This window comes from Grampus griseus, assembly GCF_964374135.1.
Source record: "Grampus griseus genome assembly, chromosome: 10".
Taxonomy (NCBI): domain Eukaryota; kingdom Metazoa; phylum Chordata; class Mammalia; order Artiodactyla; family Delphinidae; genus Grampus; species Grampus griseus.
The window spans coordinates 102,492,922-102,507,695 of record NC_139004.1 but is presented as its reverse complement, the minus strand read 5'-3'; the positions used below and the strand labels follow the sequence as shown (position 1 = coordinate 102,507,695).

The 14,774-nt window shown below is 50.6% G+C and overlaps 1 protein-coding gene across 3 annotated transcripts in view; it reads left to right on the top strand.

Annotated features, from left to right (window-relative positions):
- The window catches only part of RAB7A (RAB7A, member RAS oncogene family), a 94,343-nt gene extending 84,939 nt beyond the window's left edge, over positions 1 to 9,404 (top strand). For all 3 annotated transcript variants that reach the window (XM_082663068.1, XM_082663067.1, XM_082663069.1), the window contains exons 4-6: positions 3,536 to 3,754; positions 5,232 to 5,360; positions 8,023 to 9,404. In XM_082663068.1, the coding sequence (XP_082519194.1) occupies positions 3,536 to 3,754; positions 5,232 to 5,360; positions 8,023 to 8,118 (444 nt within the window). In that variant the 3' untranslated portion in view covers positions 8,119 to 9,404. The remainder of the gene's footprint in view (positions 1 to 3,535; positions 3,755 to 5,231; positions 5,361 to 8,022) is intronic.
- Positions 9,405 to 14,774: the final 5,370 nt, after the last annotated feature.

The window sequence follows — 14,774 nt, the reverse complement described above, 5'->3', positions numbered from 1 at the left end:
GTGGCCTGACGTCAGGGAATTGCAAATTTAAAAGGCTGACAAAATCGAGTTTTGGCTACAAGTAGATAGAATATTCTCAAACCGATGGTGGGAACATATCCGTGCAGCCTTTCAAATGGAGACTTTTGTTGGCTCTCCAACGTCACACACACACATCCCTGACAAGCAGCCGGTCTGCATCTGGGTTCAGAGCCTAGGAAACTGTGGGCCCGACGACAAGTGAGGAAGAATGCTCACTGCAGCCTCTGTGCAGTCACGAAAAGCTACGGATAATGTAGAGGACCAGGGAGTCAGTGGTGGTGTTTTAAGGCACCGGGATACTGTACAGCTGTTAACATCTGGAGGAAAAAACAAAAGATGCAGAGGATCTTGTACATGATATGTGGAATTATGTTACGGACACTGTGTGACACAGGTCTCGGGCCGCTTACTTCTAAGGGGGGAAGGGAATGGAAGGAAGGCTGTGAGGAAGGGCTGACTCTCTTCCTGAAGAACTGATGTAGAAACAGCAGTGTTAATAGTTGTCACCTTGGAGTTCTGGGTAGATAGATATATTGGGTGTATTTTGAAGGTAGAAAATAAAGTATTTCAGTTAAATATTACAAATTTTGAAAGATCATAGCCACAAGACTGTACTTTTGTAAGTGTTAAGTTAAATTAATTTTGGAAACTTGCTGAGAATAACCCCCAGTTTTTCAACTTTTCTTTTTAATTCCTTACTTTGCCTTCTCAGTATCTGAGTTCCAAATACCCATTTGGTTCCACCAAGAGTCATAAAGTTCCTGTGTAATTCTGCTCTTGGGATCCTGTCCTAAAGAAGCAATCTGAAACACAGGAAAGACTCTCTGTGTTAAAGCTCATTAATTACTGAGTTACTTATAATTATGGGAAATTGGCAGCAATATATTTTTTTAAAGCAATATTTTTTTAAAATGAGTGAAGTGGTTTGCTGAGTGTTGGGCAGAGTAAGGATGTGCGCTCTCGCCGGGGAGGGTGCTGTGTGTTTTGTGGGGCGGAGAGGAGTGGCCTGTGCACTGAGATTCCAGCTGCGTGAGTGACCCTGCAACGCGGGCACCTAGAGGAAGATGTGTGCTCGTGAAGACCTCTGGGTGGGAGGACACCAAGAGTTTCGGGGCATTTTTTGGCTTTTGCTTTACTTATCCAGATAGTTACATAGTGACAATGTTATTTCTCTAATGGGAATTTTGTTGTTGTTGTCCAAGCCTATATTTGTTTATAATTTTTTTTTTCCTGTGTTTCTCTTTATAGAAGTAGTTGTCAGTTTTTACCTGCTGTGACAGAGTTCTCGATTCTCCCTCCACCTTGGTCTTCTTTTATGGGAAAAGGCTCTTTTCTCCACTCAGGGACACGCATTCAGGGTAGGACGTCGGACAGCAGGAGAGCACAGAGGTGACCCTCACAGGGTCCGGCTGCTGCCGCGCTGTCCACAGAGACCGTTTGTCCGCACGTGTGCTCTGCTGCTCACGTGGGGCGGGGTGGTGCCCTTCCCTGCCCACTGAGAGCAGCCACAGTCTTCGGCTGTTTCTTTCATTGCCCTTCAGCCTTACCATCACTTCTTCTGGTTCCCAGTGGCTGCTTCCTTCCACGTAGTGTGAGCACTGCTAGGCCCCGCGTGGACATTACCACAGCCTCCTGACTCCACGCCTGCAGGCACGCTGAACCCCCGTGGCCACTAGGACGTGTCCTTTTCAGGAAGGTTCTTCCCAGAGTGCTTGGAGCACGCGTGGGCTCGAGGTTCCCGGGGGGTGGGGGGTGGGCAGGGGTAGGCTGCCGTGGTCGGGCCCCTTGTGGCCAGAGCTGTGACCCGGAGTCTGTGTGCTGGTTGTGGAGGGCCCCATACGTCGGAAGAGAGGGCTGCGTGGGCCCTGCAGAGCTGCCTTCCTTGGAGGGTAGCCTCTGGGCTGGGGTGGGCACTCTTTGCCCCGCACTGATGGGCGACCACAACAGCCCCCTTCCGCGTGCACTGTCCTTGGCCTGTCTGTGAGCCAGAGTTTAGCCTGTGTAGTTGCACTGCTTTATGGGAACTTCTTTAAGGGGTTCTAATGCTGCCGTTTCCAGCTTTAGATATTTCCAGACAATATTTAAGTCCTGGCCCTGCTCCTGTCTGCCATGATGTTGTTTGAGCCCGTCCCCAAGGGAAAACCAGCCTTCAGCATTTGCATGTTACGTTTCAGGGCTCCTCTTGGAGAACACTCTCGGCGGTTCTGTGGGGTTTAGAACATCATGAGTTGGGTAGTATTAAAGAAATGCAAATCCCACGATACTGCCGTTCTGCCGCGTCATCCCTCTGTGTATTCACTCACTGCGCAGGCATCCTGTGCGCTTCCTGTGCAGTGAGGCTCTTCCTACCTGAACTGGAAGCTGTCTGTGGCCGCGCTGGAGTTGGCGTGTCCCCGAGTGCTGTGGGCTGCCTGGGAGGAGCTTCGGGGAGGAGCTCAGCCCTGCTTCTGCAGAAGCCGCTTCTGGAGATGAAACTGTCGTGGCTCAGTCCACACTCCGTGTTGGTCTAAGTCGCAGGCCTTCGGTTCACTGGCTGGGGGTTTGGACATAAGGTTGAAATTTTGGGGGGTTATGAGGATTTTCCAGATTCTCATGTTGCTCTGAAGCTAAGTGGTTTCCTGCAGACAGTGGAGCCAAGAGGTGAAGACTCCTGTCAGCTGGAAGTAACTGCGAACCGCTTTGGACCCCGGCACCGTGGCTCGCCGCGGGTGTGCGGCCATTCTGGGGAACACTAGTCCTCTCCAGGCAAACCGGGGGCCCTGTTGGGATCTGGGGCGTTGAGGAACTGCATCCTTGCTCTTGGTGGGAAGTTCTTTGAGCTGAGCGCCTGGTGGTCCATTGATGAGAAGCGACTTCGATCTGTCTTCCTTGGTGTATTCTCACATTGCTTGTCCCTTTATTCCTCTCCCCCTGTCTCCTTCCCACCCCTCCCCCTTTTCTGGTACTTTTGTTTCCTTTGTCTCTTAATTAAGGTATAATATAACTAAAACATACTGGGGTTTTTTTAGGTCGACTTTATATATACAGTAAAATGCATACATTTAAATGTACAGTTTGGGAGTTCCCTGGTGGTGCCGTGGTTAGGACTCAGTGCTTTCACACTGCCGTGGCCCGGGTTCAGTCCCTGGTTGAGGAACTGAGATCCCGCAAGCCGCGCGGCACGGCCAAAAGTAAAAATAAATGTACGGTCCGATGAATAATCACCTCCCTAGCTTTCCATCACCCCCAGGAAGTCCCCAGGGCACAGAGATCTTATGTTTACATTCAGGTTTTCCATAAATATCTACCCACGTGGCCACCACCTCGATCAAGATTAACGTTTCTCTAGCGTCCTCCAGACGCATGGGACACGTCCACTTACACTGCTGTCTGTCGGTGTGCTCTGGACACTCGGGTGCTGAATTCTGTTCCTGATGAGTCCTGAAGTGATTGTCTCTGGGGGGGCCCCTGGCGTCCTCCACACACCCCACTCCTGGCACTCCGCCCCAAGGAACGACCGTTTTGTCTCTCGCAGATCTGGGACACGGCCGGACAGGAGAGGTTCCAGTCTCTGGGTGTGGCCTTCTACAGAGGCGCAGACTGCTGCGTCCTGGTGTTTGACGTGACTGCCCCCAACACGTTCAAAACCCTCGACAGCTGGAGAGACGAATTCCTCATCCAGGCCAGTCCCCGGGATCCTGAGAACTTCCCCTTCGTTGTTCTGGGAAACAAGATTGACCTCGAAAACAGACAAGTAAGTGCCAACGATGCCGGGGGTCATCACTATGGGGCTTGAGAACCTGAGAACCTGCCCTCGCTTGGGTAAGGGCTACTGAGTCACAGGAAGGGCCTTCTTGTAAAGGGGCAGCTAAGTTTTGGATGACAGGTGCTGTTTTTAGATTTGACTGGTAAGAAACTATATGCCGCAGGGATCTACACCCCATGTCTCTGGCTGTGTGTGCCCCATGCGGGGGTGGATGTGGGAGACAACTAACTAGCCACCTGCCCAGCCCTTGGAATGGGGCCTTGCTCCCTAACCTGTAAAGACCTACCATCCTGGCCTCCCCGTGGACAGACGGGCAGCGAAACTCTGCAGAGGTTGGTATTCCCTTGGGAATTACGGCAACAAGGCAGGAAGCCCGCCGAGTGGGGCTGCCTGCACCGGCAGCTCTCTCGGTCCCGGTGACGGGATTTCCCTTGAGGCCGGGTGATATTTGGTCTTTGGGACGCAAAGGCAGACTTGCACTTCGTCTGGCTCATGCACTCTTAGATCGGGGATGCTTCCTGAGTCTGATGCTGTGTTCATCTGACGAGGACACTCAGATGCCAGATGACGGTGTGTCTGGGGCTGTGGTGCCCAGGAGGAGCTTTCTAGCATTTTCCTCTCCTGTGAGAGCCCCCTGCTTCTGGGGTACTGCGTGAATTTGGAGGGTTCTGTGCTGAGGCCAGACCGACTCTGGGGGTGCACTACCTCCTGGCCAGCTGCCTTTGGGGACCAGGGCCCAGGAGGCCAGTTCACATCCCCATGCTGCCCCTGCAGCTGTGACTTTGGGTCATTATTACCTTTGCCTCTGAGCCTCGTTCCCGTTCCCTTTCTGTGCTGGGAAGGAGGGGATTCGAGTGTGACCTTCTCGAGTGCTCTCTCAGCGCCTCAGGGGCCTCCCTTGATCCTCGTGTGTACAGGAGATGCTTTGGGCTTTGAGCAAAATTGCTCTAGGTTCCTTTCAAATAGCACTTGTCTGGGGAACGTAGGCTCTTAAGTGTAGCTAGGTGTATTTCTGACCACTCATCTCTTTTTCTCCCTTTCCTGAGTGGCCTGGTCCTTCTCATGCCTGAAAATGGGCTAGGGTGGGGAGAGGTCAGGACATGCGAGGCAGGGTGAGGGCCTCGGGGCTCTGGTGCCTAGGGGTGTGGTCAGGTGAGGTGCCGTGAGCAGTCACAGAAGGGGCTGCAGAGCTGAAGACCAAGCTGCCAGGCCTGTCCTGTGCTGAGGGCTGCCTCTGAGGTCCCAGGAGGGACGGTTACTTCTTCCTGGGCTGGCGTCTTACTCCCTTCAGAAGCTGCTTCTAATCTTAGTGCGGCTGAGGGTCCGAAGGCGTGGGTGGTAGGCGGGGTGCTTTGGCTCCTGGCTCTACTGTGTGTAGGGGTGACCGGGGCGGCGGGGGGGACAGTCCTTCCCTGGTAGGATTCCCGCTGTTCCCTGCACACACATGCCCTGCCTCTTCGTCCAGGTGGCCACAAAGCGGGCACAGGCCTGGTGCTACAGCAAAAACAACATTCCCTACTTCGAGACCAGTGCCAAGGAGGCCATCAACGTGGAGCAGGCCTTCCAGACGATTGCCCGGAACGCGCTGAAGCAGGTGGGTGTCCAGCGGTGGTCTGGCTGCCTCTGGTGACGGGCCGCTGAGCCAGCCCCGGCCTGCCTGCCTTGGCCTTAACCTTCTTTCCTCGCTGACTCTTTTCCAGGTAGCCAGAAACCCCTGTGTTTATCCAGGAAGGTAATGGCACGGTCTGCTAAGGCTTCCAGAAATTCCGCTCACTTGTGAATAACCTCAACCGTGCGGGGCAGCAAAGACCTCAGCCGAGGTCTGCCTGGTCTGACCAGCTGCATTGTTCTTTCCTTCTGCAGCTGTCAGGTGGCCAGGCCACTAGATGGCCCTGGTCAGACTGGTCCTTCTGTTTGAGGAGGGGATAAACGGGAATTTGAAACCCATCATTGGATCCAGTTTTTTTAAACAAATTAAATGTATGATTATTTATGTATGTATGTATGGTTGTGTTGGGTCTCTGCTGCTGCGCTCGGGCCCTGTCTAATTGCAGCAAGTGGGGGCCACTCTTTGCCCTGGTGCGTGAGCTCCTCACTGCAGTAGCTTCTGTTGCGGAGTGCGGGCTCTAGAGTGCAGGCTCAGTAGTTGTGGCACACGGACTTAGCTGCACCGCGGTGTGTGGGATCTTCCCGGACTAGGCTCGAACCCGTGTCTGCTGCATTGGCAGGTGGATTCCCAACCACTGCGCCCCCAGGGAAGTCCTGTTTGGTTTTTTTAATCATATCTGAGCTGTAAGAGATTGCGGGCTCTAGGAATTGTGTTCCTTGGATAAAGTTTTCCTACATTTTTTCTTTCTTTATTTATTCAGTTGTTGCCCCGAAATAACAGTGGCTTCTTGTTGGCAAGGGCCAGTTGAAGACTTTGTGACTCAGCAGCTCTGTTGGGGCCAGTGCATTGAGGCAGGTCCCAGCATTGTCAGTTGTCTGTAGTGGGCAGGTGAGGGGTGCGGTCGGAGGCAAAGGGCCCGTGGCAGCTGCAGAGGGCAGGGTGGTTCTGCAGCTCCTGGGAGCGGGTTTACAGAAGGCGTGCTTCTCAGCAGTCGGGGCACCTGGCCTGCGGGCTGTACAGGAGTCGTTTTTCACCAGTTCCCTGTTGGCTGGCATCACTGTTGGAGTTTTCCTCTCTGAATATTGCTGTCCCTAGAGCCTCATTACAGTGGCGAGCTGGCATCTTGGGAGTGAGATTGTTAGACTGCAAGGTGTGTGTATTTTTGCGGGCAAGCGCCACCTGGCTTCCCAGGGACAGTAGTAATCCTTCAGTTCCTGCCAGCGCGCGGTGGGCCTCCCCCTGGAGCTCCGCTGACACTCCCCACGGCAGAGCCCGTAGGCAGCCCTCCCGCGGGACCCCGCAGTGCTCAGGAGCGCTTTTGAATTGAACCTCACTTCACCTGTTACTGCAGTGGATTTTTTCAATTCCTTTGGCCATAGAGAATTTTTTAGTTGAGTATGCAGTATTCACATACGTTGGGGTCTGTCCTGGCCGTCTGCCTGCTCCTTGCCTGGACCATCTTGATTTCACTGCCTCTGCGTCTGACCCCTGATCAGGCAGGCCTCCCCTCACTAATTTTATCTTTTTGGTTCATTTTGTTCATTTTTTCTTTCTTCACCCTCCCTCCAAATAAGACCTTATTGAGATTCTGATTGGAATTGCATTACAGCCGTTGTATTAGTCTCTCTGGGTGCCTTAACAAATACCACAGACTGGGTGGCTAAAGCAATAGACTTTTATTTTCTCTCAGCTCTGGAGGCAGAAGCCCATAATCAGGGTGCCAGCAGATCCGATCTCCGGTGAGGACTCTGTTACGACAGGAAGTAGCTAAGTGTGTGGGAAGGGCTGAGGGCATCAGATAGGGTCCGGGGTGGCCGCCCATGGCGCACACTTTCTTTTGGGGATGACAGAAGTGTCCTGGAATCACGGCGTGGTGGCGGCTGGCAACTTTTGAATATACCCAACAACACGGCACACGCACACTGCTGTGTTCAGCAGAGCTTTTTTTAAAATATGTAGTCCTAGAGGTTGTTACTTTTATAGCAATTGTGAATGGAATGATTTTTCCTAGAGAACTTCTGATGGATAGAACCAGTCCCTGCTTTCCCGAATCCTTGAACAGTTCCTGCTGCACAGGTGCTCAGTGTTTAAGTGACAAATTACTTCTCTACATCAGGAAGTAGAAGGCTGCTCCTCCCTGGAGACATGCTCATCAGCGCAAGGCCCGCTGAACTGACCCCAGTCTGTATCCCCACCAGACAAAGGGATCCGTCCTCGGCTGGGCTCTGCGTGTGCAGATCTGGAGATACAAAAAGGAAGCTAGACCCTGAGTCCAGAAAGATGAGAGCAGGTAGGGGGCCGGAGGAGCACCCAGGAAGAGCGCCCAGGAACCTTGAGGACATGCTGGCTCAGAGCGGCCAAATCCAGGCCACGGGAGCGTCTACCTTCTTGTCAGACGTTGGTAGAAGCCTCGGAGCAGGCGGCGGCCCGCAGGCTGACGTCACACGGAGGGCGCGTCGGCCTGTCCTGCCTGCCTACTCAGTGTCACCTTGCCCCATCTTCCGCTCACTTGGCTTCGAGCACCTTCTGCCAGGGCCCTCACTGCACTGCTGGGCCTGCTCCGTGCCCATGCCCCCATCTGCCCGGGCTGAGCTCGGGAGTCTCCCCGAGCCTGGACTAACCAGCCTGTCTCTCTCTCCCTGCCCAGGAAACGGAGGTGGAGCTGTACAATGAATTCCCCGAGCCCATCAAACTGGACAAGAACGACCGGGCCAAGGCCTCGGCAGAGAGCTGTAGCTGCTGAGGCGGCAGAGCGAGCAGAGCAGAGCCCTTCGCGCACCAAGCACACAAGTAGGCCTTCCACCACGAGCCCCTCTCCTCTCCACAGTCGGTCATCTCGCACATCCAGCTGCCCGAAGAGCCCCCAACACAGTCTCCCCTGCACACACACCCGACACAGACTCACTCCACAGCCCAGGCCTGTGCCGGCTCCATCGGGGTCCCTGCGTCAGCCCTCAGATGGCAGCAGGACGGGCCGGCTGTAGAAATCGTTCCGGTTTGGAGTCGGCCTCGGAGACGACTTCTTTTTGTCCACTGGAGAGAGAGAACTGTTTACAGTCAACCTGTGTCTAATTAGTTCTGGTTTTTTTAACTTGTCTTGTGGTCTTTTTACCCCCCCACCCCCGTGAAGGCTACCACTTGGGAAGGCGGGTGCCCTGCGCTTCATTACAGGCTCACACCCAGTCTGATCAGGCTGAGTTTTGTATGTATCTGTTAATGCTTGTTACTTTTAACTAATCAGATCTTTTTACAGTATCCATTTATTATGTAATGCTTCTTAGAAAAGAATCTTATAGTACATGTTAATATATGCAACCAATTAAAAATGTATAAATTAGTGTAAGAAATTCTTGGATTACGTGTTTAAGTCCTGAGATGCAGGCGTAGAGATGGAGGGTGAAGCCTGTCTGGATCGCAGAGTGTTTAGCCACTCAGATTTCAGAAATCCAGCTGGAGGCAGTATTCTGTACAGTAGACACGAGAATCATGTACGCCTTTTAATCAAAGACTTAGGAGCCAAAAAGCTTTTCATCTCTCCAGGGGGAAAACTGTCTAGTTCCCTTCTGTATCTAAATTCTTCCAAGAGGTTGATTTGCATAATACCATGGTGTGTGCAATGGAGAAACGGCTGTTTCAGAAATATAAAACTCTCATTTTTCTTTTTTTTCTCTGCTCCACACTTTGAAACTCCCTTATTAGATCAGCATCCACGTACAAGAGAGAAAGGAAAAGGAAAATCCTACCAGACCTGTCCTAGGGACTTTACCTTTGTTCTGGAAGGTGCTCCTTTCGGGGCTGTGGCATCCTTAGGTGAGCAGACCTTCTCTCCTTCTTCCCAGTACAACCCGCCATGCCTTCCCTGTGTCCTGGGTGTGGAGCCAGGCAGCTGTGCCCCAGGACCTGCCCCGCATTGTAGCTTGCTTCTCAGAGCACCTCCCTCTCTCCAGAGGCCTGCATTCTAGGGTGTGGGCCAAGTTCTTCTGTAAAGAGATGAACGTGATGCCAATAAAATGTAACAAGAACAAAGACCATCTGTCTTCGCCCTGTCTTTTTTCCCTCTTCCAGACTCGGGCTCAGGAGAGACCCTGTTAGCTAATCACTGCCGTTGCTTTTTCTGGGCCCGCAGGACTCTGAGGCAGAAAGGCCTTCTCCTCTCCAGCCCTGCATACCTGCCCCTGGCTTTTGTCTTTTGCATTTTTAATCACAGTATTGGGGGGGGACCCTGCATGGAGAGAGCATTGTCCCTTTAGAGGAGCAACCACGAGCTGCTGGGGACCCATGGACCACCACGCACAGCCTGGGAGTGTCACTCGGTCTTTGTGCTGCTTGTTTTTAATGCTGTGATGGTCGACCGTCACATAGTTCTGGATCAGGACAGGAAGACCTGGCAGCACCAGCCCCGTGTTCCAACATAGATAAGCAACAGCCGGGACTGAGTAGATGCCGCCCAGAGCCAACTGTACGAACTAGTGTTTCCCGCAGCAGGACAGTGTAGGTTTTGCAGACGTAGCCTTTGGATTCTACTTGGGTCCACTTCTCAAGCCCCTCAGTCGTGTCTTTCCCCCGCTGCTCTTGGCCCGGACTTCACGTGTTAAAGTGGCGTCCTCAGGAGCTCACAGCCACAGCGCCGCCGCGGCCAGCGGGGCTTACCCCTGCTGCGGCCCCGCACCCTGGGCTGGGCTTGGGGGTATGCTGTTTGGCCTCAAGAGGAGCAGAGTCCTTCCCAGCTGGCGGCCTCGTGCTGGGCCGTGCTGTGTGGACCAGGCTGCTGTTCTCAGAGCGGGTCCCTCTCGCCCTAACCCTGAACATGACGTGGAAATGGACTTTGACCTCTGACCTCAGCCATGCCCTAAAACTGGTGACCATCCTTACACTGACCTGCTTTATTTTTGAAATGAGCCCGAACATAACCTTGTGGCCCTGATCGCAGCCGTAGCTGGCTGATTCGAAATTTGACTTTTAACCGACCTTGACTCTGTGCTCAGCTTCGTCTTGTCACTGACAATCATCCTAAACATGGTCCCCCTTGAAATGACCTTGAATCTGACCCTCCTCCTGACCCTGTCATATTCAAACTGAAGTTAACACTGAAGCCTACCTCCCATGACAGCCTTCCTCTCCAGCCTGAGACTAGTCCACACCACGTCCCGTCAATGGCTGGCTGACCTTGGTCTCACCTTATCTACCTAAACTCCGTACGCACAGCTACACTTACCTAGATTGGGTTTCTCCACAGTAAGAAGTAAGGCTGAGACTGAACTCTGCACTAATACAGCATCTTTTCCCACATTCCTACTAAGAGTCAGCATCAGCACGTGCTTTTGAGAGAAGCAGGTTAGCTCCAGCAAGCAGTAAGATTTGCTTTTGAGGAGAATGGGATTTGGAGTGTTTGCACTAATGCAAATTCTTTTCAGTAACACAGTTGAGTTCGTTTGAATTTGCTGTGCCTCCCGGTAAGAATGTGAATCGAGACGAATGTGTGCTGCTGTGTTTACATTCATCTCAGTTTGTTCTAACAAGAGGAAGTTACTTTTGAGAAGAATGGGAATGATTAGTTGCACGGATACAAATTCATCTCAGTAGTACTCCTCAGCTTGATGCAAACCCAGTCGCCCTGTGACTGTGCATCGCTGCGCTTGCGTTCACTTCACTCCAACAAGCTGTAAGGAGTCTGGGACTGACGTTGTTGCACTGATGGGAGTTCTTATCAAAACCTCTATTCAGATTGGTCCTAATTCCTCCTACCTCGCAGTAAGAAAGTGCCTTTAGATGAAGGTGTGTTGCATTGCTTCCGTTCATGTTAGTTAACACTAACCAGCAATAAGGTTTTATCTTTGAGAAGAATGCCTGAGGCCGAGCTTGTCTGCACATATCTAGTAGCACTGGTTAGAGCTGAACGTAGGTCCATCACGGTTTACGCTGACCTGCAGTGGTTGAGACTAAGCTGCTTACAGTAATACGGATTCTCCCCATTACCACTAATTACACTCATCCTAATTGGCTCAGGCTCTCAGCAAGAGCTTGCTGTTGGGGTGAAAGTATACTGCTGAGTATATTCACCTTGTTTCATTAATCCTGACCCAGACCCTGACTCTCAGCCAGACACACTCAGGTTGAACCTCTTGCCTTGTCACGACCCTAAAGATCTTCCTGGACCTCACGCTGATGTTGCCGCGTCTTTGCCTTCCGAATGACCTGACCACATGATGTCCTAATTTTAGGTGACTTCCTGCTTCACCTCACACCAGATGTTTACCTTGAAACTGACCCTGAGCCTGACCCTGATCCAGTCTCTCACCCTATGGATATGTGTTCCTTGTGAATTGCCCTGATTTTTACCTTGTCCTGAACTTGACCCTGTGTCACACTTACGTTACAACCTTGGAATGACCCTCCTGATGCTGCACGTTAACCGAAGTCAGTGCTGAACTGGTCCTTGAATTTGATCATCTTGAAGTTGACCTTGAAACTGACCCTCACCCCTGGCCCAGATCATGCTGCCAGTGTCTCACACTGAGAAACTGACTTTTACCTTGAACTTCTCCACTCCAGTCTTGTCCTTCACACCGGGATGCTCCTGACCGTAATCCCCGTGAAGCAACCTTGGGTAAGCTTCAAACTAACCTGGACCTGACCTCGGGCCAGGGTTCTGTGCCTCGCTCTTCAGCTTGATCCTGAACTTCACCTTGACCCTGTGCACTGAAAGTCACCTGGCCTCAGTCCTCCTTGAAGTTCACATAAGCAAGAACTTGACCTCACATTTGAAAGTGGCCCTGTACAACTCAACAACAACAAAAAAACCCAGTAGAAAAATGGGCAGAGACCTTAATAGACATTTCTCCAAAGAAGACATACAGATAGCCTACAAGCACATGAAAAGATGCTCAACATCACTAATTATTAGAGAAATGCAAATCAAAACTACTCATACCAGTCAGAATGGCCATCATTAAGAAGTCCACAGGAATTCCCTGGTGGTCCAGTGGTTAGGAAGGCATGCTTCAACTGCAAGGGGAACGGGGATTCAATCCCTGGTCGGGGAACTAAGATCCTGCATGTGTGGGGGCAAGAAAAAAAAAGAGAGCTGTTCTTAAAAAAAAAAAAAGTCTAGGGCTTCCCTCCCTGGTGGCGCAGTGGTTGAGAGTCCGCCTGCCAATGCGGGGGACACGAGTTCGTGACCCGGTCCGTGAGGATCCCGCATGCCACGGAGCGGCTGGGCCCGTGAGCCATGGCCGCTGAGCCTGCGCGTCCGGAGCCTGTGCTCCGCGGCAGGTCAGGCCACAACAGTGAGAGGCCCGCGTACCGCAAAAAAAACACACACAAACACACACACAAAAAAAGTCTACAGGTAACAAATGCTGGAGAGGGTGCAGAGAAAAGGGGACCCTCCTGCACTGTTCGTGGGAATGTAAGTTGGTGCAGCCACTATGAAGAACAGTATGGAGGTTCCTCAGAAATCTAAAAATCGAACTACCATATGAGCTGGAAGTCCCACTCATGGGTGTATGTCCAGAGAAAACTCTAATTCAAAAAGACACACACACCCCAGTGTTCACTGCAGCACTGTTTACAATAGCCAAGACATGGAAACAACCTAAATGTCCGTCGACAGATAAATAGATAAAGAAGGCGTGGTACATAAATACACTGGAATACTACTCAGCCATAAAAAAAGAACATTACGGGCCAGGACCTTTGAATATAGGTGCAAAAATTCTAAACAAAATATTAGCAAGCCGAATCCAGTAACACATAAAAAACCATCATACACCACAATCCCAAGTCTGAATCCAAGTGGGATTTAACCCAAGTTCACAAGGAGGGTTCTCAACATTTGCAAAATCAATGTGATACATACCACATTAACAAAAGAAAACCCAAAAACCAAATGATCATCCCAATAGATGCAGAAAAAGCAAAAACAAAATTCAGCATCCATTCATGATAAAACCTCTTACCAAATTAGAATAGAGGGAACACATCTCAACATAATAAAAGCCATTTATGACAAACCCACAGCCAATATAATGTGAAAACCTGAAAGCCTTCCCGCTAAAATCTGAAACAAGACAAGGATGCTCACTCTCACCACTTCAATTCAACATAGTATTGGAAGTCCTAGCCACAGCAGTCAGACAAGGAAAAGAAAGGTTATGCAAACTGGAAGGGAAGAGGTAAAGCTCATTATGTACAGATGCTATGATACTATATATAGAAAACCCTGAAGACTCCACACAAAAATTACTAGATCTAGTAAATGAATTCAGCAAAGTAGCAGGATACAAGATTAATATTCCAAAATCAGTTGCAGGGACCTTCCTGGTGGTCCAGTGGTTAAGACTCAGCCCTTCGACTGCAGGGGCCATGGGTTCCATCCCTGATTGGGGAAGTTATGCATGCCACGAGGTGAGGCCAAACAAAACAAGACAAAAAAATCGGTTTCATTTCTTTACACTAACAGTGAAATATCAGAAAGGGAATGGAAAAAACAAGTAACTTCTAAAACAGAACCAAAATCCTAGGAATAAACCTGACCAAGGAGGTGAAAGGCTTACAGCCTGAGAACTACGAAACATTAATAAAGGAAATTAAAAAGGATTCAAAGAAATGGAAAGATAGCCCATGCGCTTAGATTGGAAAAATATTGCTAAGATGGCGATACTACCGAAAGTAATCTACAGATTTAACGCCATCCCTCTCAAAATTCCCAAGATATTTTTCACAGAAATAGAATAAATAATCCAAAACTTTATATGAAACCATAAAAGACCCGGAATTGCCAAACCAATCCTGAGGGAAAAAACAAAGCAGGAGGCATAACTCTCCTATACTTCAAACAATACTAGAGAGCTACAGTAATCAAAACAGTGTTGTGGGGCTTCCCTGGTGGCACAGTGGTTGAGAGTCCACCTGCCGATGCAGGGGACACGGGTTCGTGCCCCGGTCGGGGAAGATCCCACATGCCGCGGAGCAGCTGGGCCCGTGAGCCATGGCCGCTGAGCCTGTGCGTCCAGAGCCTGTGCTCCCCAACGGGAAAGGCCACAACAGTGAGAGGCCCGCGTACCGCAAAAAAAAAAAAAAAAAAAAAAAAGTTTTATGGGTACAAAAACAGACATACAGATCAATGGAACAGAAAAGAGAGGCCAGAAATAAACCCACACACCTATGCTCAATTAATCTCTGACAAAGGAGACAAGAATATACAATGGAAAAACGACAGTCTCTTCAGCAAGTAGAGTTGGGAAAGTTGGACAGCTGCATGTAAATCAATTAAGTTAGACCACTCCCTCACACTACACACAAAAATAAACTCAAGATGGCTTAAAGACTTAAGACATGACACCATAAAACTCCTAGGAGAGATCATACACAAAACATTCTCTGATGGGACTTCACTGG